This window comes from Moschus berezovskii, chromosome X (genome assembly GCF_049115385.1).
Source record: "Moschus berezovskii isolate FMDL1 chromosome X, NW_MosBer_1.0, whole genome shotgun sequence".
Taxonomy (NCBI): Eukaryota; Metazoa; Chordata; class Mammalia; order Artiodactyla; family Moschidae; genus Moschus; species Moschus berezovskii.
This window is the reverse complement of record NC_142488.1, coordinates 101,903,029-101,930,019: the sequence shown is the minus strand read 5'-3', so window position 1 is coordinate 101,930,019 and position 26,991 is coordinate 101,903,029. Positions and strand designations below refer to the sequence as shown.

The 26,991-nt window shown below is 38.5% G+C and overlaps 1 protein-coding gene across 11 annotated transcripts in view; it reads right to left on the bottom strand.

The window, feature by feature from the left end:
- Window positions 1–25,939: 25,939 nt before the first annotated feature.
- The window catches only part of LOC129564380 (UDP-N-acetylglucosamine transferase subunit ALG13), a 58,042-nt gene continuing 56,990 nt past the window's right edge, over window positions 25,940–26,991 (bottom strand). For all 11 annotated transcript variants that reach the window (XM_088834206.1, XM_088834200.1, XM_088834202.1 and 8 more), the window contains one exon: window positions 25,940–26,872. In XM_088834206.1, coding sequence (XP_088690332.1) covers window positions 26,607–26,872 — 266 coding nt within the window. In that variant the 3' untranslated portion in view covers window positions 25,940–26,606. The remainder of the gene's footprint in view (window positions 26,873–26,991) is intronic.

The window sequence follows — 26,991 nt, the reverse complement described above, 5'->3', positions numbered from 1 at the left end:
ATTCAAGTTGCAGTTTTAATGCTCAGTGGAGGCAGTAGAATTGCATGTGTAAACTGATGTTAAATATATAACATAACAACCCTGGTGAATTCATGGAACTACAAACATGATCCAAATTCTACTGTCTTTAAAGAAAACTGCATTATACACCAAAACAAATTATTTTCCACAGCTTAAGAGTACCTCATCAGACAACATGTTCTGTTTGCGACCCCGTGGACTGTAGCCTACCAGGCTTCTCCGTCCATGGGATTCTCCAGGCACGAATACTGGAGTGGGTTACCATTTCCTTCTCCAGGGGATCTTCCCGACCCAGGGATCGAACCCGGGTCTCCCACATTGGAGGCAGACTCTTTAACCTCTGAGCCACCAGGGAAGCCCAAGGTGAAGGTTAAAAAATGAAGCCCATAATGCATATGGTCATCATGTTAGACCTGGTAACCAGTGACTGATTACCTGCTAAACAAGGGTGGTTCTTACCAACATTGGCACAAAGGTATCCCCAACTAACACTCTTAACACATGACCTAAAATAGCTCAAGGTCTGAGGCCTGGTGATTAAATTAACACATAGCTCAAAAACATAAGAAGCTTAATTAGTTGCTACCCTGTTCTTGTAAAGGTCAACAGTAATAGGAAACCATCTAAATTTATGTGTATACTTTCTGGCAAAATTTAGTGAAATGCCACATTCTCAGTGCAAATATGCCGCCAAAATGGTTTTTGACAGTGTAGTTTCTGTTATATGAATTGATTCCCGTTCTAGCCCTAGCTTCAGTGATTGACAAAATATTCTACAGGAAAAAGACACAAACTGGGGATAAGGGGAAAAGAAGAGGAGGTGTTGAAGAACAAAGCTCAGATCCAGGAAAAAGTGACCAAGAGAACAAGCTGCATAAAGATCCATATGGCAAGAGATTATCACAAAATAATTCCTTGATCATACCTGAAGCGATCATTTACTCAAACCTCCTGCTTCTCTAAGTGGGACTATTCTAAGTGGCCCTGACATCAGTAACAGGTTACTTTCCAGAAGGAAGGTTTCTAAAGTTACAGATTTAACTTTCCAAGTTTCCAAATTCACTTTGAATAATAAATAGCACCTAGGCTACATTTCCCACTCCAGTACTCTTGCCTGGAGAATCCCATGGACGGAGGAGCCTGGTGGGCTGCTGTCTGTGGGGTCGCACAGAGTCGGACACGACTGAGGTGACTTAGCAGCAGCAGCAGGCTACATTTCTTTTCATATTGATGGTACCAGAAACCAATAGATGGCCCTATTTCATCTCTCTTACAAATGCATGTACTTATGATAACCTAGGCTTAATTGTTCCAGCAGTTACTTTATCAATTTGTCAGAAAATAAGGATAGCCAGGGATAGAGCCATGGTCCAAAATACAGTCTTCTCTCAGTTATGTGCCAAAGAGAGAATATGTGTAAGTCACAATAGCAGTCTCTACTACTGAAAGAAACCAGTGTCATATTTCATTTCTTTTCAGATCGTCTCAGGGTTATTGCCTTTATGACGTGGGCTTAAGATTTCACCAGCTATGCTGAGGCCTAGCTATGTTGGGGATTGAAGCCAGTTAGCTGTTAAAGCTAATCAGTTATTGCCCTAACGTCTATGATGGTGACACCAACGTTTTTAATAACTCTAATTCCAGTAGAAAGTAGGAAAGAGACTTGTGTTAACTCTGGATCAGCTGCTATCAAAAAAGACATTTCAAATCAAATGTTTATGTTCTTTGACCCCAGAGAAGGTATAAGTCAATTTATAAAACATAAAATTATGTTTTATAAATTTATAAACATAAAAGTTATAAGTAAAAGAGAACCTTAGTGGGGATCTACTCAATTCTAAATTCTTATTTTACAAATAGAAAGAAAAAAAAGAGGCCCAAAAAATGATAATGACTTGTTCAAGGTCAGAAAGCCAATCAATAAAGCCAACTCTTCTAGATCATAGAAACAAGACATTTATTATTAAGCATATATATACAAAGGAGATGTGGAAATGGATTGGCCACTGTACCTTTTTGTTCATTTGCCCAAAATGCCATGAACTCCATAATTTAAGACTGACATATTTATATGTAAAGCTGAAAATGTACTCCAAAGTCAAATATAATAATAAATGATTCAAGAATCACTTTTTGTCTAAGTATACCACTGTTCACCTCCACAATAGGTGAATTTATTATTTCTGGACACCTATATTTGTTTGATTTCATCATAATTATATTAACATCTCCTTCATAATAACCCACTCCAGTACTCTGGCCTGGAAAATCCCATGGATGGAGGATCCTGTTAGGCTACAGTCCATGGGGTGGCAAAGAGTCGGCCACAACTGAGCCAGTTCACTTCACTTCATAATTAGTAAGGGCAAAATTGCTTACAAAGAAAATATCTGAAGTATTCAAAAATGGCCATTGTTGAAGTAGGTCCTTCACTTATAGCTTTAAATCCAGTGAAGTATAAAGAAAAAGGAGTGATTCCAAATTCAAAATCATTATTTTTGGAAGATGTCAAATTTTATAGGGATGTAAATCTCCAAGTTATACTCCTGTCCACGTATATAGGCATACCGGAAAATTTTCTGGTTCTTTTCGCCTCTCATAGTCATTTTGCATTCCACTCTGACCTAATAAATAACTATTTGACATTCATATTGCCTTGTGCTGAGACTGAAGGGGTGTTTTAACTAACAGTTTAAGTGGCCCAGATCTTGGTTTGTTCAACCATCAGAAAAAGTACTTGAAGTGAGTCAGGCATTCTTTCCTATTTAAAAAGTACACAAGAAAAATTAATCATGTTATTTTGGTAATCACATTTCAAAACAGTGTTAGTAAAGAGATTGCTTGTATACACATAGCTAATATAAGCTGATGTAGTTATCTGAATCACTTAAATAACCTTTCCATATATACTTGTCCAGCTCCCTCCAACCCCAAACCCTGTGGTTTTGCCTCAAATCTGTGTAGATTGTATCTTTGATATGCTTTATCTAGATAACTGTTCCAAATATACACTTTGTTGGTGTAGGACTAGTCATTGGGAACCGAGTACTCCAATTTAGTGTAACCATTACTTCAGTACAGAGAAATGTTATTTCTACTGTATTTCCAAAGACCGTTCCCATCGCTTTTTCCAACAGATGTGGGTTGTGGGTTGCACTTTTGAGGGATGTTTGTAAAAGTGAGAACCTTATCTGTGTGCGCGTGCACACACACACACATGCAATGAAACTTAATAACATTTGATTGCTCTGGCTTGGCCCTTCATCCCTTTTGGCAATTACTAAATCATTTTGAAGGGAGGGGGACAGGAATAGGCTCAATGGAAAGAAACTGCCTGAGATGTGATGCTGCTGCTGCTGCTAAGTCACTTCAGTCGTGTCCGACTCTGTGTGACCCCATAGACGGCAGCCCACCAAGCTCCCCCTTCCCTGGGATTCTCCAGGCAAGAACACTGGAGTGGGTTGCCATTTCCTTCTCCAATGTGTGAAAGTGAAAAGTGAAAGTAAAGTCGCTCAGTCGTGTCTGACCCTTAGCGACCCCACGGACTGCAGCCTACCAGGCTCCTCCATCCATGGGATTTTCTAGGCAAGAGTACTGGAGTGGCTTGCCATTGCCTTCTCCGTGAGATGTGATGAGGAATTGCTAAAATGAACCGCCAAGGCAGCATCCACTGTAGTACAGCTGCTCAGACAACACTCAGGATTTGGGGTTTCTACTTTGAAGGAAAACCAAAGCTTGTCAGTCAAAAGAGAGAATCTACCTATAAAAAAACAAGTATATATATATATATATATTTTGTTAATTAAAGTCTATATAATTCAGATTTACTGTATACTTGAGATATTACTATTCATATGTTGATATGTGGCCTAGGATTTTCATCTATATACTGCATGGTGGTCCAGAGAAGGTGCTGGTAGGCAGTTTTGAGAGCTTTACTTTAAGAAATTGAATGTTTATTAAGAAACAAAGGAGTTAATTGCTGGAAAGATACAGGCAGCTGCCTAGGGTGCTCTAGCATTTTTAAGCTCTAGAGTGGATTTGTATCTTATACTTGTTAATTTATTGGATCTGAGTTGTGGTCTTTTTCTAAAGATATACCCTGAGTGTTTGTGGTACTTGAGAGACATGTACATATTAAGAATTATTAATGTTTAAATATAAAATCAAGCAGAATGCCCTTATGCCAAAAGCTCATCTGATGTGAAAATTGTGAAAGTTCTGTAGCAACTTCCTACTATCCAAATGAAAGGCAATTTCCATAGTAACAAAATGAGCCTGCAAATTTTGGTCATTGTAATCAACCTTCATCAATCCATGACTATAGCACACATTTGACCTAACCTCATCCCTCACCGCCAAGAAAAAAAAGCCTCCTGACAATTCCAAATGACTTGATAGAACCAAAACAGACTAAATGAAGAAAGAACGGCCTGCAGTGTGAATGCCATTTTCAGCAATGTGCAGGGTATTTTGCTCTTTGACTTTGTCTATGAGCAAGTTCCAGAGCCACCTAACATCCCAGGAGCTGAAGGTATACACACGAGACATCACCCTTGGAGGCAGTGTGACTTTTATTTTAGCCTATGATAACCAACCATTTGCAAGTACACTTAAGCTAGGTTTGGCCATTTTGTCTTGTCCCACAATGTTCAATATATCCCACAATACTCATTATGACTCATCACCTTCTAACCAAGTAACCCTCTTGACAGTTCTCTGGTTTTATACAACCCTTAAAACTGACCCTTGGGTGACAAAACAAAAAGGAGGCTTTGGACTTTTGTGGGGAGTGCTTGAGGTACTTGGTGTGGTAGAGATAATCGGAAGAGCTTTCAAAGTAAGGACTAGTATAGATAGCACTTTAAAATGTAGCGCTAAATCATTACACCGTCAAACTTTTTCAATAACCAAACTGAGGTGGCGCTCCTTGATTTTTAAAATATGTAGTTTCTGGATTAAAACATTAACATCATCATTTTCTCCCTGAACACAACCCAGAGGTACAACAGTATATGAAAACTATCTCTGAAAAAACTGCAAATCTTTTTTCAAAGGTTGAGTTATATATGTTGAGGTTGAATTTCAGAACACAGCACATTCTCACCTTGTGATCACTGTATTCCTAAATTCAACATATCAAACTCATAGTAAGTTTACATTTTAAATTGTACAATATCACTTTTATAAATATGCACATATGATCAGTTACTGAAAGGCATGATTTCCCCAAATTTTATCTAAGAAATAAAATTAATTTACCAAAACTCTACAGAAAAGAGAAATAAAAGGTAAAAGTGGGAGAGGGTAGTATGGAAGAAAGCTAGATTCTATATCTGATGTCATAGTTTGAAAGCGAAAGTTGCTCAGTCGTGTCCAACTCTTTGAGACCCCATGGACTATACAGCCCAAAGAATTCTTCAGGCCAGAATACTAGAGTGGATAGCCTTTCCCTTCTCCAGGGGATCTTCCCAACCCAGGGATCAAACCCAGGTCTCCCGCATTGCAGGTGGATTCTTTACCAGCCGAGTCACAAGGGAAGCCCAACAATACTGGAGTGGGTAGCCTATCCCTTCTCCAGGGGATCTTCCCAACCCAAGAATCGAACCGAGGTCTCCTGCATTGAAGGTGAATTCTTTACCAACTGAGCTATCAGGGAAGCCCCTGTCATACTTTGGCCTCATAATTTAGGATAAACATATAAGGTGAGATTATAAAATGAGACTGGTATTTTCATAAACATGGTAATTAATATGCCCAAATTAATGTTGCTCTTCAAAATTCTTCAAAGTAGCCACCTTAAGCTGTACCCATATTCGAATGCTGACATTACTCAAACCATCATGGACTCCTGCTTTTGGGAGGATGTTCAAAACACACAATACAATCTCTGACTACCCTCAATGGTTGAAAATCATAATCTTCTAAAATTAAATTCTAAGAAACAGTCAAAACTAATTTTAGATTCATACTTGATAAAAATTTCAACAATTGAGGTTAGTTCTTTTTCTGGTAAAAAATAATTTTCAGCTGCTGCCACACAATATGCACTTTGATAGGCACAATTATAAAACAACAAGTTTCTTGTGGGGTTTGTGAAGTAATCTGAAACTGTTCTTTGGAATCTAGTTTTTTTCCTTATCGGCTCTGAGGAATAATTTGTGTACAACTACCTGCATCCATTTAAAGTGTACAATTCAGTGAGATTTCACAGTTGTGTATACCCCTAGGATCATCACCACCAAAATCAAGATACAAAAATTTCCATCAGCCCCAAAAGAAGCCTCGTTCCTCTTTCAAGTCTGGAATTTAGTTTCAAACATGCTTGGAACAGTGCCAGCCTTACTGGAATAAGTTTATAGCTTCCCAAGGAGGAAACATTAAAGAAACACCATGTTTAGATATAGAACCATCATTGATTTGAGAACAACCTTAATGACTTAGCTCTTGAAATATTTGTATTTAAACAGTAAAACGCATTCCAATTTCCAATGGCTTATGTTGTAAATAAACTCAGAATTGGCTTCCCAAACCTTATTTGATCCATAAGAAATCATACTTTATAATACAGAGGCTCTGAGAGCTAGGCTGTCAGCAGGAAGAAAGAGCAGTAAAGAAAAGCCCTAGCCGCCCCAGAAAATTGAGGGGAGGGTTTTGGATTCAGAAGGTGCTCTAGTATCAGAAATAGGGTGTAGTGCTAAAGGGAGGATGGCAACAGCTAGCTGAATTTTCAGGTCATTTGAAAATCACATGTTCACACTAGGTATTTCCTATATAAAATATAGTCATATTATTTGAAGTACAGGTTCATCCCTTTTTGGTCTCATCTTGTAGGACTTCCTTTTACAATATGTATTAAGCAATTGGTTTAAATAACCAAAGCAATGTAGCCTGTGGTCCAATAAGCAGAGTGGTAACTGTGCTTCGTATATACTTGGGCAGAAGAAGCAGCCAGAATCCTTGAGTGTCTAGTAGGATTCAATGAAACCAATCACACTAAAATGAATGTTGCGTGAGCTCAAGAGGAAACGTCAAAACCCAAGGGGTTAATACATTAGTCTATAGTTTTCTTAATGTTAAAGACAATCCAATAAATTATTAACCTAAAAACTTTTAACTGTTCAAATTACTCTTCTAACATAGTAAAAGTAAACCCATATGTTCTCTAGTGAAAACATTTTCTCTGTTTGTAACATACAAATGCATACCAGTGGTAGGATTCAAGAAAATATCACTATTGAAACTCCTCACAGGATTCAAGATTTCTCAAAAACAGGCTGAAACTGAGGATGGAGAATTTCTTCCCATTCAAAACAATGAATGTAGTTTGGAGCCAACATTTGAGGAAGACAAAGAATACTTTTAGTAAACACAGGCAGCGTTTAACTTTCTTAGCCTAGCTGGAGGCCCCAATTACACATCACACCACACAGAAAATGTATGCATCAAACTTCAGGTTAAAATTGTATCTTCTGAGCTTAATCATGAAAAGGGAAAATTCCAAATGTGTTTGTGTAAACGGCATTTTGGCTTTACAGACTACTATTTTAAAAGTTAAAAACTTGAGAAAACTATTACTTTTATTTAAATATTTTCTGTAGGAAGCGCAAAGCTGTCATCCTTAAATGTGTTAAAACATGTCTTGTACAATAAAAAGATTTTGTGTGTTTTTAGCTTCAGTATAAACAAAAATAAAGCATTTACTTTTTCCTCTGAAATGTATGGCTGCTCAGATTTAAGGTGTTCTTTTCCTCCTTTTTGCAGCATAATCATTTCTAGCCACCTATTATTAATAAACATTTGTGAACAATAATGGATTTTACACTATAATTTAACCAGCACACACACTTAAGAGAGACCTCCACCATCCAATATATTTTTAAAAAGTAGACGGTTAAGAATAAACATTATTATAAGTCTAACTTTTATACTTCCCATTAAATAAAGCTGTGTTAAATATTTAGAAAACCGTAAGCATTCATAAACAACTTTGAGACAATGAATGAAGGGACCAGTACAGCTACAACACTGACAAAACTGAGTATCCAAAGAATGATACATGTCGTAGAGAGCTATTTCAACCTGTGGATCAGTGAGAAGAATCATAAACTGAGGTTAAGCTGGTCATTATTAAGCTAGTATAATCTGAGTACATTTGGGTAATATTTTCTGAAGCTATCAGTTGACATTTCAAGTTTTTTTTCCATAGTCATGGACTCTTTAGCAATTAGCTTTCCCCTAATTAATTCAGATTCCTGAAATTTTGTCTTTTATTTTACATAATTAACTTTTAGGCCATCAGAGCACTGGTTAGGATATCAGACCAGCTTAACGTTCAGTCAAATAATTCATTGCAAGTGCTGGCCTAATTATTTTAAGTGTAACTGGGAATATAACATTTATACATTGGTTAGATAAGACAATTAAAAAAGCAGTACTATATCTGGAAAAGATGTGCAACCACTATATGCAAACTCCAACAACTCAATAACAAAAACACAAACAATTTGAACAATTTCAAAAAGAAATATATATGACAAGTGAAGAAACACATGGAAAAGTGTTAAACATAATTACAGGGAAATGCAAATTAAAACCATGAGATAACACTTACTACCAAACCCATCAGAATGGGTAAAATCACAAAGACCAATACCACCAAATGTTGATGAGGATGAAAAACAACTGGAATTCTCATATGTTGCTGATGACAGAACAAAATGGTACAATCACTTCAGGAAAACTTCCTGCATTTCTGTACTAGCCATATACATAACTTATGATCCAGTAAATCCAGGAAAAATGAAAACAAATGTTCACAAGGCAACTTGTGCAAAAATGTTCACAGCAACTTCATTCATATCTAAAAACTGGAAATGGCCCAGGTATCCACCAACAGGAGAATGAATAAACAAACAACGGCTTTTGTGTACAATGAAATGCTGCTCAGCAATAAAAAGAACTATACACATGCACCATGGATGAATTCCAAATACCTATGCTAAAGAAGTCTTACACAAAGGAGTGCATGCTCTGATTCATTTACATATACTTTGAAAAACAAACTATGATAGGAGAAAAAGCAGAAGAAACAGTGGTTGCCTAGGGGACTGGGATGGGGGAAGCAGTGATTGACTGGGAAGGAGCATGAGAGAATTTTCTGGAGTGATGAAAATATTATCTTGATAAAGGCCTGGATTTCACAGATGTATGCTTTGTAAAAAGTTCATTGTATCAAACACTTTAAGATTTGTGCATTTCATCACACATAAACTTTTTTTTCTGAAAAGAACCTTAAAAAAAAACGAACCTTTAACACATACCAAACTGTAGTTAACAACATGTATGCTTAAATGTTTAGTGGGGAAATGTATTTAAGTCTGCAATTTTCTTTGTAATCATCAAAAAATTGGATTTATAGATGGGTATATAATCTAGGTGGTGGATATATAGATGTACAGTTCAGTTCAGTTCAGTTCAGTCGCTCAGTCGTGTCCGACTCTCCGCGACCCCATGAATCACAGCACGCCAGGCCTCCCTGTCCATCACCAACTCCCGGAGTACACTCAAACTCACTGTACAAAAAAGATCTTCACGACCAAGATAGTCACGATAATGTGATCACTGACCTAGAGCCAGACATCTTGGAATGTGAAGTCAAGTGGGCCTTAGAAAGCATCACTACGAACAAAGCTAGTGGTGGTGATGGAATTCCAGTTGAGCTATTTCAAGTCTTGAAAGATGATGCTGTGAAAGTGCTGCACTCAATATGCCAGCAGATTTGGAAAACTCAGCAGTGGCCACAGGACTGGAAGAGGTCAGTCTTCATTCCAATCCCAAAGAAAGGCAATGCCAAAGAATGCTCAAACTACCGCACAATTGCACTCATCTCACACGCTAGTAAAGTCATGCTCAAAATTCTCCAAGCCAGGCTTCAGCAGTATGTAAACCGTGAACTCCCAGATGTTCAAGCAGGTTTTAGAAAAGGCAGAGGCACCAGAGATCAAATTGCCAACATCCGCTGGATCATGGAGAAAGCAAGAGAGTTTCAGAAAAACATCTATTTCTGCTTCATTGACTATGCCAAAGCCTTTGACTGTGTGGATCACAATAAACTGTGGAACATTCTGAAAGAGATGGGAATCCCAGATCACCTGACCTGCCTCTTGAGAAACCTGTATGCAGGTCAGGAAGCAACAGTTAGAACCGGTCATGGAACAACAGACTGGTTCCAAATAGGAAAAGGAGTGCGTCAAGGTTGTATACTTATTTAACTTATATGCAGAGTACATCATGAGGAACGCTGGGCTGGAAGAAGCACAAGCTGGAATCAAGATTGCTGGGAGAAATATCAATAACCTCAGATATGCAGATGACACTACCCTTATGGCAGAAAGTGAAGAGGAACTCAAAAGCCTCTTGATCAAAGTGAAAGAGGAGAGTGAAAAGGTTGGCTTGAAGCTCAACATTCAGAAAACAAAGATCATGGCATCTGGTCCCATCACTTCATGGGAAATAGATGGAAAAACAGTGGAAACAGTGTCAGACTTTGTTTTTTTGGGCTCCAAAATCACTGCAGATGCTGATTGCAGCCATGAAATTAAAAGACGCTTGCTCCTTGGAAGGAAAGTTATGACCAACCTTGATAGCATATTAAAAAGCAGAGACATTACTTTGCCGACCAAGGTCCGTCTAGTCAAGGCAATGGTTTTTCCCGTGGTCATGTATGGATGTGAGAGTTGGACTGTGAAGAAAGCTGATCGCCGAAGAATCGATGCTTTTGAACTGTGGTGTTGGAGAAGACTCTTGAGAGTCCCTTATACTGCAAGGAGATCCAACCAGTCCATTCTAAAGGAGATCAATCCTGGATGTTCATTGGAGGGACTGATGCTAAAGCTGAAACTCCAATACTTTGGCCACCTCATGAGACGAGTTGACTCACTGGAAAAGACTCTGATGCTGGGAAAGGTTGGGGGCGGGAGGAGAAGGGGACGACGGAGAATGAGATGGCTGGATGGCATCACCGACTCTGTGGAAGATGTACACTATACAATTATTTAAACTTTTTGTCTAAAATTTTCAATAAAAAATGCTGGAAAAAAGAAAGAAAAGAACCAGGTTAACAAAAGCCAAACCTACACCATGTTTCAAAAATTCAAAACAATTAGGAGGAAGAAAAATTCTTGAATAATTGAAGCTATTTGAGCAAAGTTAAAAGAGAGAAAGAAAACTAAAACAAAGGTCAACTGCTGATGCAACCAAAACAACTGAATAGAAGTTTGTTTTTTGGTAGGGTTATACATGTGGTAGAAATTTTATTGTGGTAAGAACACATACCATGATATTACCCTCTGAGTATTTTTAAGTGTACAACACAGTTTTGTCATCTATAGGCAAATGTTGTAGAGCGGATCTCTGGAACTTCTCTTGCATTACTGAAATTTATCAAGAAAAAAAATTGTTGCTCAGATCTGGTTAATACACTAGCAAGGAAATAAAACAGTTTAAGTCAAGAAATGTAATACCTTAGTATTATGGTAAAGTTTTTTTCTATGATTCTGCAAATTATTTGAAAAACCTGCATTAATTTTTTACAAAAAGCCATAAGATCTGCAAGAAAATGTTTACTAGTTGATAAGGAAAAGGGGCCGAACACCCATATAACACCTATTAATATTTGGCATAAGAAAAAGAAATGCAAAAAGGCAAAATGGTTGTCTGAGGAAGCTTTACAAATAGCAGAGAAAAGAGACGCTAAAGGCAAAGGATAAAAGGAAACATAGAACATAGAACTCTCCATCTGAATGCAGAGTTCCAAAGAATAGCAAGGAGAAATAAGAAAGCCTTTCCTATGCAAAGAAATAGAGGAAAACAACAGAATGGGAAAGACTAGAGATCTCTTCAAGAAAATTAGAGATACCAAGGGAACATTTCATGCAAAGATGGGCTCGATAAAGGACAGAAATGGTATGGACCTAACAGAAGCAGAAGATATTAAGAGGAGGAGGCAACAATACACAGAACTATACAAAAAAGACCTTCATGACTCAAATAACAACAATGGTGTGATCACTCACCTAGAGCCAGACATCCTGGAATGCGAAGTCAAGTGAGCCTTAGGAAGCATCACTACAAAGTGGAGGTGATGGAATTCCAGTTATTTCAAATCCTGAAAGATGATGCTGTGAAAGTGCTGAACTCAATATGCCAGCAAATTTGGAAAACTCAGCAGTGGCCACAGGACTGGAAAAGGTCAGTTTTCATTCCGAGCCCAAAAAGGCAATGCCAAAGAACGTTCAAACTAGGCACAATTGCACTCATCTCACACGCTAGCAAAGTAATGGTCAAAATTCTCCAAGCCAGGCTTCAACATTATGTGAATAGTGAACTTCCAGGTGTTCAAGCTGGATTTAGAAAAGGCAGAGGAACCAGAGATCAAATCGCCAACATCCACTGAATCATTGAAAAAGCAAGAGAGTTCCAGAAAAACATCTACTTCTACTTTATTGACTACACCAAAGCCTTTGACTGTGTGGATCACAACAAACTGTGGAAAATTCTTAAAGAGATGGGAATACCAGACTCCTTATCTGGCCCCGAGAAATCTGTATGCAGGTCAAGAAGCAACAGTTAGAACTAGACACGGAACAACAGACTGGTTCCAAATTGGGAAAGGAGTATGTCAAGCTGTATACTGTCACACCCTGTTTAACTTATATGCAGAATATATCACGCAAAATGTCGGGTTGGATGAAGCACAAACTGGAATCAAGACTGCCAGGAAAATATCAGTAACCTCAGATACACAGATGACACCACCCTTACAGCAGAAAGCAAAGAAGAACTAAAGAGCCTCTTGATGAAAGTGAAAGAGAAGAGTGAAAAATCTGGCTTAAAACTCAACAAACAAAAAATTAAGATCATGGCATCTGATCCCATCACTTCATGGCAAACAGACCAGGAAACAATGATAGACTTTATTTTGGGGGGCTCCAAAATCACTGCAGATAGTGACTTCAGCCATGAAATTAAAAGATGCTTGGTCCTTGGAAGAAAAACAGTGACAAACCTAGACAGTATATTAAAAAGCAGAGACATTATTTTGCCGATAAAGGTCTGCCTAGTCAAAGCTATGGTTTTTCCAGTAGTCATGTATGGATGTGAGAGTTGGACTATAAAGAAAGCTAAGCGCTGAAGAATTTGATGCTTTTGAACTGTGGTGTTGGAGAAGACTCTTGAGAGTCCCTTGGACTGCTAGATCAAACCAGTCAATCCTAAAGGAAATTAACCCTGAATATTCATTGGAAGAGCTGATGCTGAAGCTGAAATTCCAATACTTTGGCCACCTGACGCAAAGAACTGACTCACTGGAAAAATACCCTGATGCTGGGAAACATTGAAGGCAGGAGAAGGGGACAACAGAGGGTGAGATGGTTGGATGGGATCACTGACTCGATGGACATGAGGCTGAGCAAGTTCTGGGAGTTGGTGATGGACAGGGAAGCCTGGCATGCTGCAGTCCATGGGGTTGCAAAGAGTCGGACACAACTGAGCGACTGAACTACTCTGAACCTTACGTGACAGCATCTCTAAAATCTTATGTTTCTTTTCAGGATTCAAGGCAAAATATTAAAAAATTTGAACTTTGACTAACTGAATAATCATTCACTTTCTAGATGGTCAGTTTCCAAGGCAGTTTTTCTTCAACTATTATGAAAGATTTCAAACACAAAAGTAGAGAGAATAGAACAATGAACTCAAGGTTCAATAGTTATAAATGTGCAGCTTACCTTTCATCTTTAAAACCCATTCCCCAGATTATTTTGATGTGATACCAAAAATACTCTAAAGCAGTTTTACTGCTTTACGCTTTTATAGATCTTAAAGGTTTTTTAGATAGTCTAAAGCAGTTTTAGTTACTAGGTAGGTCCATCCTTTCCCGAAGCTTTATCTCCCCATATACAGACACCCTACACATCCCTGAAAATCCCTTTGATAACTGAGGCAGGAGAGAAGACAAGTGTTGTAAATCAAGTTGCTCAAACTGAAATTTAACATTCTAGGTAAGATGGGGGAAACAAGAGGTTGCCTTTTGCTGTATGAGTTCTCCTGAATTCTCATTATAAATAGAAATATAAATGGCTTCAAAGAGATTTCCTATAAAATGGACTAAGTTTGCCCAGATTTTAAAAATCTAGGTTAAGTTCACCCTCCTCCAATGGACCATTTCATTATTCATGGAGATTTATGTCTGAATTAAGTTCTGAATATATACTGTTTTCATAAAAAACATAATGTCTGTCTACACCTTTATTTCCAAAGCTAATTAAAAGTTTATGCCTTGTTTTCGGCTCTAAGGAAATGAAAGATGTTTTAAATTCACAAGTCTTGAATTTCAACAGCAAAACAGATTCAATCTTTTCATCTGCTCTTAATCAAGGCAGAAACCCACAATTAGTTTTAAGAATATACACTGCATAAAAATGAATTCTGATGGTTTTTCTTCACTATGGAAATGATCCAGCTTTCTACTTCTGGTGTAAATCAAATTTATCTTAGGAAAGGGGTGAAAGTAAAGGGTCCAGAACAAACCACAATGCCTTTATATCCTCCTTCCCCTAATAATTCTAAATGGATGAAATCTGGGTATAACAGCTGATGAAAGATAGGATGCCTTTTGTAACACTAATCTTAACTAAAGAGGCAATATATAAAGTCTACCACAGTAGTAGACTTATGTTGTATATACTTATATATACTATATATATTATATATACACTATATATAATACTACACTATATATATACTCTATATAATATATATATACTTATTACACTATATGCTTATAATATATGTTGATCAAACATACATCTTTTATTGTTGTTCAGTTGCTCAGTCATGTCCAACTCTTTGCAACCCCATGGACTGCAGCACACCAGGCTTCCCGGTCCTTCACTGTCTCTCAGAGCTTGCTCAAACTCATGTCCATTGAGTCAATGATGCCATCCAACCATCTCATCTTCTGTTGCCCCCTTCTCCTCCTGCCTTCAATCTTTCCCAGCATCAGGGTCTTTTCCAATAAGTCGGTTCTTCACATCAGGTGGCCAAAGTATTGGAGTTTCAGTTTCAGCATCAGTCCTTCCAATGAATATCAGGGTTGATTTCCTTTAGGATTGACTGGTTTGATCTAGCAGTCCAAGGGACTCTCAAGAGTCGTCTCCAGCACCACAGTTTGTAAGCATCAATTCTTCAGTGCTCAGTCTTCTTTATGGTCCAACTCATACATGATTACTGGAAAAACCTTAGCTTTGACTATACACACCTTTGTTGGCAAAATGATTTCTCTGTTTTTTAATATGCTGGCTTGGTTTATCACTGCTTTTCTTCCAAGGAACAAGTGTCTTTTAATTTCATGGCTGCAGTCACTGGACCCAGTGATTTTGGAGCCCAAAAAAATAAAGTCTGTCACTGTTTCCCCATCTATTTGCCATAAAGTGATGGGACCGGATGACATGATCTGAGTGTTTTGAATGTTGAGTTTTAAGCCAGCTTTTTCACTCTCCTCTTTCACCTTCATAAAGAGGCTCTAAAGAGCCTTCTGCTACTAGGGTTGTGTCATCTGCATATTAGAGGTTATAGGTATGTCTCCCACCAATCTTGATTCCAGTTTGTGCTTTATCCAGCCTAGCATTTTGCATGTAATCTGTATATAAGTTAAATAAGCAGGGTGACAACATACAGTCTTGATGTACTCCTTTCCTGATTCTGAATCAGTCTATATAGCCTTGATATACTCCTTTCCCAATTTTGAGCCAATATGTTGTTCCATATTCAGTTCTAACTTTTGCTTCTTGACCTGCAAACAGGCTTCTCAGGAAGCAGGTAAGGTGGTCTGGTATTCCTATCTCTTCAAGAATTATTTTACAAGCATACTCAATGAAGCAGATGTTTTTCTAGAATTTTCGTTTTTTTCTATGATCCAACGATTGTTGGCAATTTGATCTCTGGTTCCTCTGCTTTTTTTTTTTGGATGCTTTTTTTTAAAGGCTAATTATTTTACAATATTATATTCATTGGTTTTGTCATACATTGACATGAATTTGCCCCGGGTGTACATGAGTTCCCCTTCCTGAGCCCCCCTCCCACCTCCCTCTTCCTCTGCCTTTTCTAAGTCCAGTTTGTACATCAGGAAGTTCTCAGTTTACGCACTATTGAGGCCTAGCTTGAAGGATTTTGAGCATAAATTTACTAGTCTGTGAAATGAACACAATTGTACAGTAGGCCGGACATTCTTTGGCATTGCCCTTCTTTAGGACTGGAATGAAAACTGACCTTTTCCAGTCCTGTAGTCACTGCTGAGTTTTCCAATTTTGCTGGCATACTGAGTGCAGTCCTTTAACAGCATCATCTTTTAGGATTTGAAATAGCTCAGGGGGAATTCCATCACCTCCACTAACTTTGCTTGTAGTAATGCTTCCTAAGGCCCACTTGACTTCACATTCCAGGATGTCTGGCTCTAGTGAGTGGTCACACCATCGTGGTTTTCCAGGTTAAGATCTTTTTTTGTACAGTTCTTCTGTGTATTCTTGTCACCTCTTCTTAATCTCTTCTGCTTCTGTTAGGTCTATATTAGCTTCTGTCCTTTGTTGTGCCCATCTTTGTATGAAATGTTCCTTTGGTATCTCTGATTTTCTTGAGATCATCTCTAATCTTTCCCATTCTATTGTTTTCCTCTATTTCTTTGCATTGTTTACTTAAGCAGGCTTTCTTATCTCTCCTTGCTATTCTTTGAAACTCTGCATTCAGATGGGTATACCTTTCCCTTTTGCTTCTTTTCTCAGCTATTTTTAAGACCTCTTCAGACAACCATTTTGCCTTTTTGCATTTCTCTCGGGGATAGTTTTGTTCTTTTCCTCCTGTAAAATGTTATGAACCTCCATCCATAGTTCTTCAGGTACTCTATCAGATCTAATCCCTTGAATCTATTTGTCACTTTCACTGTATAATCATAAGGGATTTGATTGAGGTCATACCTGAATGGCCTACTGGTTTCACCTACTTTCTTTAACTCGGAATTTTGCAATAAGGAGCTAATGATCTGAGGCACAGTCAGCTCTAGATCTTGTTTTTGATGACTGTATAGAGCTTCTCCATCTTCAGCTGCAAAGAATATAATCAATCCGATTTCAGTATTGATCATTTGGTGATACCCATGTGTAGAGTTGTCTCTTGTGTTGTTGGAAGGGGTTGTTTACTATGACCAATGAGTTCTCTCGGCAAAACTGTTAGCCTCTGCCCTGTCTTATTTTGTGCTCCAAGTCTTAGGGTTGGAGTTTTATTATTATTATTACCAGAAAGACCTCTTCTTTTTTACCTGGCAGCTGCCTTCAAAACCCACTGCTGATTTCTGCAGCAGTACAGGTTACCTTCATTTCCCTAGTGGCTCAGATGGTAAAGAATCTGCCTGCAATGCATTAGACCCAGGTTCAATCCCTGGGTCAGGAAGATTCCCTGGAAGGAAATGGCTACCCACTCCAGTATTCTTGCCTGGTGAATCCCATGGACAGGGAAGCCACATGGGCTACAGTCCATGGGGTCGCAAAGACTTTCACTTCACAGGTTACCTTCACTGTTACAACTCCCAAAACAGTATAGGAGGGTCAAGGCACACTCCTTGATTATCTCTTAGGGAAGTCTGAATGTAAAGAATAAACAAGTGGACTATACTTGCTGCTGCTGCTGCTGCTAAGTCACTTCAGTCGTGTCCGACTCTGTGTGACCCCATAGACCGAAGCCCACCAGGCTCCCCCGTCCCTGGGATTCTCCAGGCAAGAACACTGGAGTGGGTTGCCATTTCCTTCTCCAATGTGTGAAAGTGGAAAGTGAAAAGTGAAAGTGAAGTCGCTCAGTCGTGTCCGACGCATAGCGACCCCACGGACTGCAGCCTACCCAGGCTCCTCCATCCATGGGATTTTCTAGGCAATAGTACTGGAGTGGCTTGCCATTGCCTTCTCCGGGACTATATTTATATGACTTATAAACAGAGCATACAGACCATTGATTTCAATCCTGATAAAAACAATTAGGTTGATCTTGAGTTTCAAAGTTAATAACAAGTATTTCATTAAATTGCATTACATTAGTAATGGAAATCAAGGCAAGGGAACAAACTACAAGTTTAAAATATAAACAAATTAACTAGAAGCCTAAGGCAAACATACTTATCTCAAAACTACATAATTTCCAGATGACATTCTCAAGATACACTACAACCTTCTAAAACACTGCTTAGAAGCTAATTAGTGAACCATTGACAGTTGAAGATATAGGACAATCACTTGCTATAAGTTATATACATTTCAGAAATGCTGCATATTTGGAAAACACTGGAGAGGGGTTGTTCTAGATTTGAAGCTTGACTAAAATAAACATTTACTTAAAACAATCTGCAGGCTGCACAAATGGTGAACCCAGGAGGTTAGTAGAGAAAAAGCTGATGAGGCACTTCTGTCCATCTTTCTTTATTAAAGTTGTCAGATGCCAACTTGTAGAGCAAGAATTTCTAAAGATTAAGGATGGAAAACCAAAACACTACCAGTTCCACATCTATTATGAAGCAGAAGCTTTAACTAGTACACTAATTGATTTGACACTATTATCAATCATCTCAAGAATAGTATATTGAAGATAGGATATCCTCTTTGAAACGGATTCCATTCTAGTTTTTTCAACTGTTCAAGCCCTAAGTCTCGAATAGTTCTTTTTCCCTGGGGTATGGCTTAACGTGGAAAAGAACAGAATGATTCACAAGCATAAATAACTTTTAAAGGAGGCAATATTAATAAGTTCTGTGGCAACCACATAGTCATTTGTAGGTGAGACAGAGCAGAGCATTGTGATGAATTACACATCAGAAAACTAATGAATACAGAAAATTTTGTGGTCTTTGGGTAGGTGAAAGGGAGAAGGCAGAAAGGCTGATAAAATAAGTCTCACAGAAAGCTGAAGATAAGGTAGGCTTGGTGAGATACAAGGTAAATCTAAACAATTTAAAGATTCAACAGGGGCAGTCCTAAGACAGCAGAGGAAAAGGACGGGGAGACCACTTTCTCCCCCACAAATTCATCAAAAGATCATTTGAATGCTGAGCAAACTCCACAAAACAACTTCTGAATGCTAGCAGAGGACACCAGGCACCTAGAAAGGCAGCCCATTCTCTTCCAAAGGAGGTAGGAAAAAATATAAAAGACAAAAACAGAGACAAAAGAGTTAGGAATGGAGACCCATCCCAGGGAGGGAGTCATGAAGGAGGAGAAGTTTCCAAACACCAGGAAACCCTCTCACCAGCAGGTCTGTGGGGAGTTTTGGAATCAAAATTCAGGGTAACATAACTTGGAGGAAAAAAAAAAAACACAGAATGTGTGCCTAACCGCAACTCCCAGCAGAGAAGTAGCCCAAATGCTCACTTCCACCAGCAGCAAGCGGGGGCTGAGCAGGGAGGCACAGGTTGCACGCTTATGGTAAGGACTGGGCCTGAACACCCTGAGGATAATCTGAGGGAGCTAACGTGAGATAGCAACCCAAACTGTGGGTTAATCAGAGAGAGAAAAAAAGGAGAGAGAAAATGTTCCCACAAAAAAAGCTCTAACCTAAGGCACACCCTGGTCTGCTCAAAGAACAAAGGACTGAGTGAATACCAGAGGAGAGCTAGCCAGCTGAAGACAGGCCCATTCCCCTGCCAGAGGCAGAGAGGCAGGCAGGCGACAGCCAGAGGCGGAAGGCAAGGGGCAATCTCGGCCCCAAAGACGGATCCTCCACCAAATGGTGAGTAGGCTCCCAGTTGCTAACCAAGTCTTCCTTGGATCCTGGATGGTTGATATCCACCAGGAGGGGTCAGAGTTTGAGATCAGGTCCCCAGAGGAGACACATGGCACACCTTAGACAGCACTCTTGTTGCACACCCAGGAAACCGAGCAGCTGGGACCCAGGAGGTGATAAGACACACCACACACCTGGGACAGTGCACTTGCCAAGCACCTGGTCGCCTGAGCTGCTTGGACCTGGGAAGTGCACAAAACGCAGGCCCAACCAAGTCTGTGCCTTTGTGGAGTACCCGAGAACCTGAACCTGAGCGGCTTAGACCTGGGAAGTAGGACAATGGCAAATGCCCCAACATTCGAATCACAGCAGCAGCAGAAGACAAAAAGAAAGGCCATGAGAAAATACTTCAGCGATAATAGTAGAAAACTTCCCTAAAATGGGGAAGAAAACAGTCACCCAAGTCCAAGAACCCCAGAGAGTCCCAAACAGGATAAACCCAAGGCAAAACACCCCAAGTCACCTATTAATCAAATTAACGAAGATCAAACACAAAGAGAAAATATTAAAAGCAGCAAGGGAAAAGAAACAACACACAAGGGGATCCCCATAAGGATAACAGCTGATCTTTCAACAGAAACTCTTCAGGCCAGGAGGGAATGGCAGGACATACTTAAAGTGATGAAAGAAAAATCTACAACCCAGACTATTATACCTAGCAAGACCTCATTAAAATATGAAGGAGAAATCAAAAGCTTTACAGACAAGCAAAAGCTGAGAGAATTCAGCACCACCAAACCAGCTCTTCAACAAATGCTAAAGGATCTTTTCTAGACAGGAAACAGAGAAAAGGTGTATAAACTCGAACCCAAAACAACAAAGTAAATGGCAACAGGATCACACTTATCAATAATTACCTTAAATGTAAATGGGTTGAATGCCCCAACCAAAAGACAAAGACTGGCTGAATGGATACAAAGACAAAATCCCTATATATGCTGTCTAAAAGAGACCCACCTTAAAACAAAGGACACACACAGACTGAAAGTGAAGGGCTGAATGAGATATTTCACACAAATGGTGACCAAAAGAAAGCAGGAGTAGCGATACTCATATCAGATAAAATAGACTTTGAAATAAAGGCCATGAAAAGAGACAAAGAAGGACACTATATAATGATCAAAGGATCAATCCAAGAAGATATAACAATTATAAATATATAGTCACCCAACATAGGAGCACCACAATATATAAGGCAAATGCTAACAAGTATGAAAGGGGAAATTAACAGTAACACAGTAATAGTGGGAGACTTTAACACCCCACTCACACCTATGGATAGATCAACTAAACAGAAAATCAGCAAGGAAACACAAACTTTAAATGATACAATGTACCAGTTAGACTTAATTGATAATATAGGACATTTCACCCCAAAAAATGAATTTCACCTTTCTCTCAAGTGCACACGGAACCTTCTCCAGGATAGATCACATCCTGGGCCATAAACCTAGCCTTGGTAAATCCAAAAAACTGAAATCATTCCAAGCATCTTTGCTGATCACAATGTGGTAAGATTAGATGTCAACTACAAGAAAAAAAATGTTAAAAATACAAACATAAGGAAGCTAAACAACACGCTTCTGAATAACCAACAAATCACAGAAAAAATCAAAAAAGAAATCAAAATATGCATAGAAATGAATGAAAATGAAAACACAACAACCCAAAACCTATGGGATTCAGTAAAAATAGTGCTAAAGGGAAGGTTCATAGCAATACAAGCTTAACTCAAAAAACAAGAGAAAAATCAAATAAAAAACCTAACTCTACAACCTAAAGCAACTAGAAAAAGAAGAAATGAAGAACCCCAGGGTTAGCAGAAGGAAAGAAATAAAAAAAATTAGGGCAGAAATAAATGAAAAAGAAAAAAATCAACACAGCGAAAATCAACAAAGCTAAAAGCTGGTTCTTTGAGAAGACAGATAAAATAGACAAACCATTAGACAGAGTCATCAAGAAAAAAAGGGAAAAGAGTCAAATCAACAAAATTAGAAATGAAAATGGAGAAATCACAACAGACAACACAGAAATACAAAGGATCATAAGAGACTACTATCCGCAACTATATGCCAATAAAATGCACAACTTGGAAGAAATGGACAAATTCATAGAAAAGTATAACTTTCCAAAACGGAACCAGGAAGAAATAGAAAATCTCAACAGACCCATCACAAGCATGGAAATCAAAACTGTCATCAGAAATCTTCCAACAAACAAAAGCCCCAGACCAGACAGCTTCACAGCTGAATTCTACCAAAAATTTAAAGAACTGACACCTATTCCAGAAAAACTGCAGAGGAAGGTAAACTGCCAAACTCATTCTATGAGGCCACCATTACCAAAACCAGACAAAGATGCCACAAATAAAGAAAACTACAGGCCAATATTACTGATGAACATAGATGCAAAAATCCTTAACAAAATTGTAGCAATCAGAAACCAACAACATATTAAAAAGATCATACATCATGACCAAGTGGGCTTTATCCCAGGGATGCAAGGATTCTTCAATATTCACAAATCAATCAATGTGATGCACCACATTAACAAATTGAAAGATAAAAACCATATGATTATCTCAATAGATGCAGAGAAAGTCTTTGACAAAATTCAGCATCCATTTATGATCAAAACCCTCCAGAAAGCAGGAATAGAAGGAACATACCTCAACATAATAAAATCTATATATGACAAACCCACAGTAAACATTATCCTCAATGGTGAAAAACTGAAAGCATTTCCCCTAAAGTCACGAACAAGACAAGCGTGCCCACTCTCACTACTATTCAACATAGTTTTGGAAGTTTTAGCCACAGAAATCAAATAAAAGAAATAAAAGGAATCCAGATTGGAAAAGAAGAAGTAAAACACTCACTGTTTGCAGATGACATGATCCTCTACATAGAAAACCCTAAAGACTCCACCAGAAAATTACTAGAGCTAATCAGTGAATATAGTAAAGTTGCAGGATATAAAATTAACACAGAAATCCCCTGCATTCCTATACCCTAACAATGAGAAAACAGAAAGAAATTAAGGAAACAATTCCATTCACCATTGCAATGGAAAGAATAAAATACTTAGGAATAAATATACCTAAAGAAACAAAAGACCTATATATAGAAAACTATAAAACACTGGTGAAACAAGTCAGAGATGACACAAATAGATGGAGAAATATGCCATGTTCATGGATCAGAAGAATCAATATAGTGAAAACGGGTATACACACCAAAGCAATCTATAGATTCAATGCAATCCCTATCAAGCTACCAATGGTATTTTTCAGAGAACTAGAACAAATAATTTCACAATTTGTATGGAAATACAAAAACCCTCGAATAGCCAAAGTAATCGTGAGAAAGAAGAATGAAACTGGAGGGATCAACCTGCCTGACGTCAGATTATACTACAAAGCTACAGTCATCAAGACAGTATGGTACTGGCACAAAGACAGAAATATAGATCAATGGAACAAAATAGAAAGCCCAGAGATAAATCCACTCACCTATGAACACCTTATCTTTGACAAAGGAGGCAAAAATATACAATGGGGAATAGACAATCTCTTTAACAAGTGGTGCTGGGAAAACTGGTCAATCACTTGTAAAAGAATGAAACTAGAAAACTTTCTAACACCCTACACAAAAATAAACTCAAAATAGATTAAAGATCTAAATATAAGACCAGAAACTATAAAACTCCTAGAGTGAAACACCCTCTGACATAAATCACAGCAGGATCCTCTATGATCCACCTCCCAGAATATTGGAAATAAAAGCAAAAATAAACAAGTGGGACCTAATTAAACTTAAAAGCTTTTGCACAATGAAGGAAACTATAAGCAAGGTGAAAAGACAGCCTTCAGAATGGGAGAAAATAACAGCAAATGAAGCAACTGACAAAGAATTAATCTCAAAAATATACAAGCAACACCTGCAGCTCAACTGCAGGAAAATAAATGACCCAACCAAAAAATGGGCCAAAGAACTAAACAGACATTTCTCCAAAGAAGACATGCAGATGGCTAACACACACATGAAAAGATGCTCAACATCACTCATTATCAGAGAAATGCAAATCAAAACCACAATGAGGTACCATCTCACGCCAGTCAGAATGGCTGCTATCACAAAGTCTACAAACAATAAATGCTGGAGAGGGTGCAGAGAAAAGGGAACCCTCTTACACTGTTGGTGGGAATGCAAACTCGTACAGCCACTATGGAGAACAGTGTGGAGATTCCTTTAAAAATTGGAAATAGAACTGCCATACCACTCAGCAATCCCACTGTTGGGCATAAGCACTGAGGAAACCAGAACTGAAAGGGACACATGTACCCCAATGTTCACTGTAGCACTGTTCACAATAGCCAAGACATGGAAGCAACCTAGATGTCCATCAGCAGACGAATAGATAAGAAAGCTGTGGTACATATACACAGTGGAATATTACTCAACTATTAAAAAGAATGCATTTGAATCAGTTCAAATGAGGTGCATGAAGCTGGAGCCTATTATACAGAGTGAAGTCAGAAAGAAAAACACTAATACAGTATATTAACACATATATATGGAATTATAAAGATGGTAACCATGACCCTACCCTTATGGCAGAAAGTGAAGAGGAACTCAAAAGCCTCTTGATGAAAGTGAAAGAGGAGAGTGAAAAGGTTGGCTTGAAGCTCAACATTCAGAAAACTAAGATCATGGCATCTGGTCCCATCACTTCATGAGAAATAGATGGAAAAACAGTGGAAACAGTGTCAGACTTTATTTTTTGGGGCTCCAAAATCACTGCAGATGCTGATTGCAGCCATGAAATTAAAAGACGCTTGCTCCTTGGAAGGAAAGTTATGACCAACCTTGATAGTATATTAAAAAGCAGAGACATTACTTTGCCAACAAAGGTCCGTCTAGTCAAGGCTATGGCTTTTCCCGTGGTCATGTATGGATGTGAGAGTTGGACTGTGAAGAAAGCTGATCGCTGAAGAATCAATGCTTTTGAACTGTGGTGTTGGAGAAGACTCTTGAGAGTCCCTTATACTGCAAGGAGATCCAACCAGTCCATTCTAAAGGAGATCAATCCTGGATGTTCATTGGAGGGACTGATGCTAAAGCTGAAGCTGCAATACTTTGGCCACCTCATGTGACGAGTTGACTCACTGGAAAAGACTCTGATGCTGGGAAAGGTTGGGGGTGGGAGGAGAAGGGGACGACGGAGAATGAGATGGCTGGATGGCATCACCGACTCTGTGGACATGAGTTTGAGTGTACTCCGGGAGTTGGTGATGGACAGGGAGGCCTGGCGTGCTGTGATTCATGGGGTCGTGGAGAGTTGGACACAACTGAGCGACTGAACTGAACTGAACCATGACCCTATATGCGAGACAGCAAAAGAGACACAGATGTAAAGAACAGACTTTTGGACTCTGTGGGAGAAGGTGAGGCTGGGATGATTTGAGAGAATAGCATTGAAACATGTATATTACCATATGTGAAACAGATCACAAGCCTAGGTTCAGTGCATGAGACAGAGTGCTCAGGGCCAGTGTACTGGGATGACCCTGAGGGATGGGATGGGAGGGAGGTAAGAGGGGGGATCAGGATGGGGAATACATGTACACCCATGGCTGATTCATGTCAATGTATGGCAAAAACCACTACAGTATTGTAAAATAATTAGCCTCCAATTAAAATAAAATAATTGATTAAAAAAAAGATTCAACAACTAGTTGAAGAACAGGACAATGAGAAAGTAAATCTAGATTAAAATTCCATAAGGGAATTAGTAGATTTAAAAAAGGAAAAACAGAAACACAACTTAAAGGAATATTCTCAAGAGAAAAGAACTAGATATGGTAGTATGCATTGCAATGTCTTGAGATTAAACAACATTTCAATTGACCCTGCCAGTTCATGCTATAAATTCATGTTTTTTGCCAAACAAAATACCAGGGGAAAAATATATTGAAACAATCAAATATCTGGTACTCTTTGCTGCCATGAAAATGCAAAAGAGAAAAACATCTCACTCATTTTAGCAATTTTAAATGCTAATTTTTATTTACTGCTAACTGTGCAAAGGACACCAATACTGTGCAGTAAAACACTTACATAAATCCAATATTAAACAATAGCATATGGGATAAATATAAAGCAGAGCACCATGTGCCTTCAAGACTGGTTAATATCATAGAATGCAACTCAGGTCAGATGATTCTTAAGAAACCTGAAGAGCTCTCTTTTAATATTATTAAGTTAGTTACCCAGAAGCAAATGCTCTTGGTTTTGCTTCATTTTCTAGAAAAAAGTAGAAGGCTTTCCAATTTTGCATTGTTTAATATGATGTGTGACATCTGAACCAAGGAAACAGTTCGTATGATTTATTCCTTTTATCAACTGGTACCATCAGCTAATATAAAGCTGACAAGCTGGCTGACAGGAAAACAGCTGGATACAATGAAATGTGCTCAAATATGGGGCTAGTTGTACATTCATCTCAATTTTGTTATTCACAACCCAAAGAAATACTCCTTTATCTTAAACTACTATTTTAAATCAAAAGATAAAATAATCTTAAAGACAGATACAATAGTAACCACTCTAACCACCCTAAATCACTTAAACACTAACATAAAATAATTTTTAAAGCCAAAATAGCAAGAAAGATGGCAGTGCAATAATACTTCATACTGCTGAATCTTATATATTCTGAGGTACATAATGAGAAGCTGAGGGAGGGGCAGCAATATAGCCAAGTGGCCCAGGATTCATAGCACCATGAATTTGTGGAGAACCACCATACGCTGCACCAACTGGATGCCAGGGAGCAACACAGGGATAATCTGGCACAACAGGAAGGCAGGAATCAAACCCTGGCAAAGGTGGCTGCCCATACGGATCTGACATCACTGGATAATAGACTGCTCCATGAGGGACGGATACAGGGTCAGCATTTGGAAAAGTACCTGAAACAAAGAAAGCACACAGTACACTTCATATACAAAGATTCACTAAATATCAACAAAAATGGATGTTCTTGAGGTAAAAATGAAATTTAGCATTAACTCCAAGAAAAGATCCTACA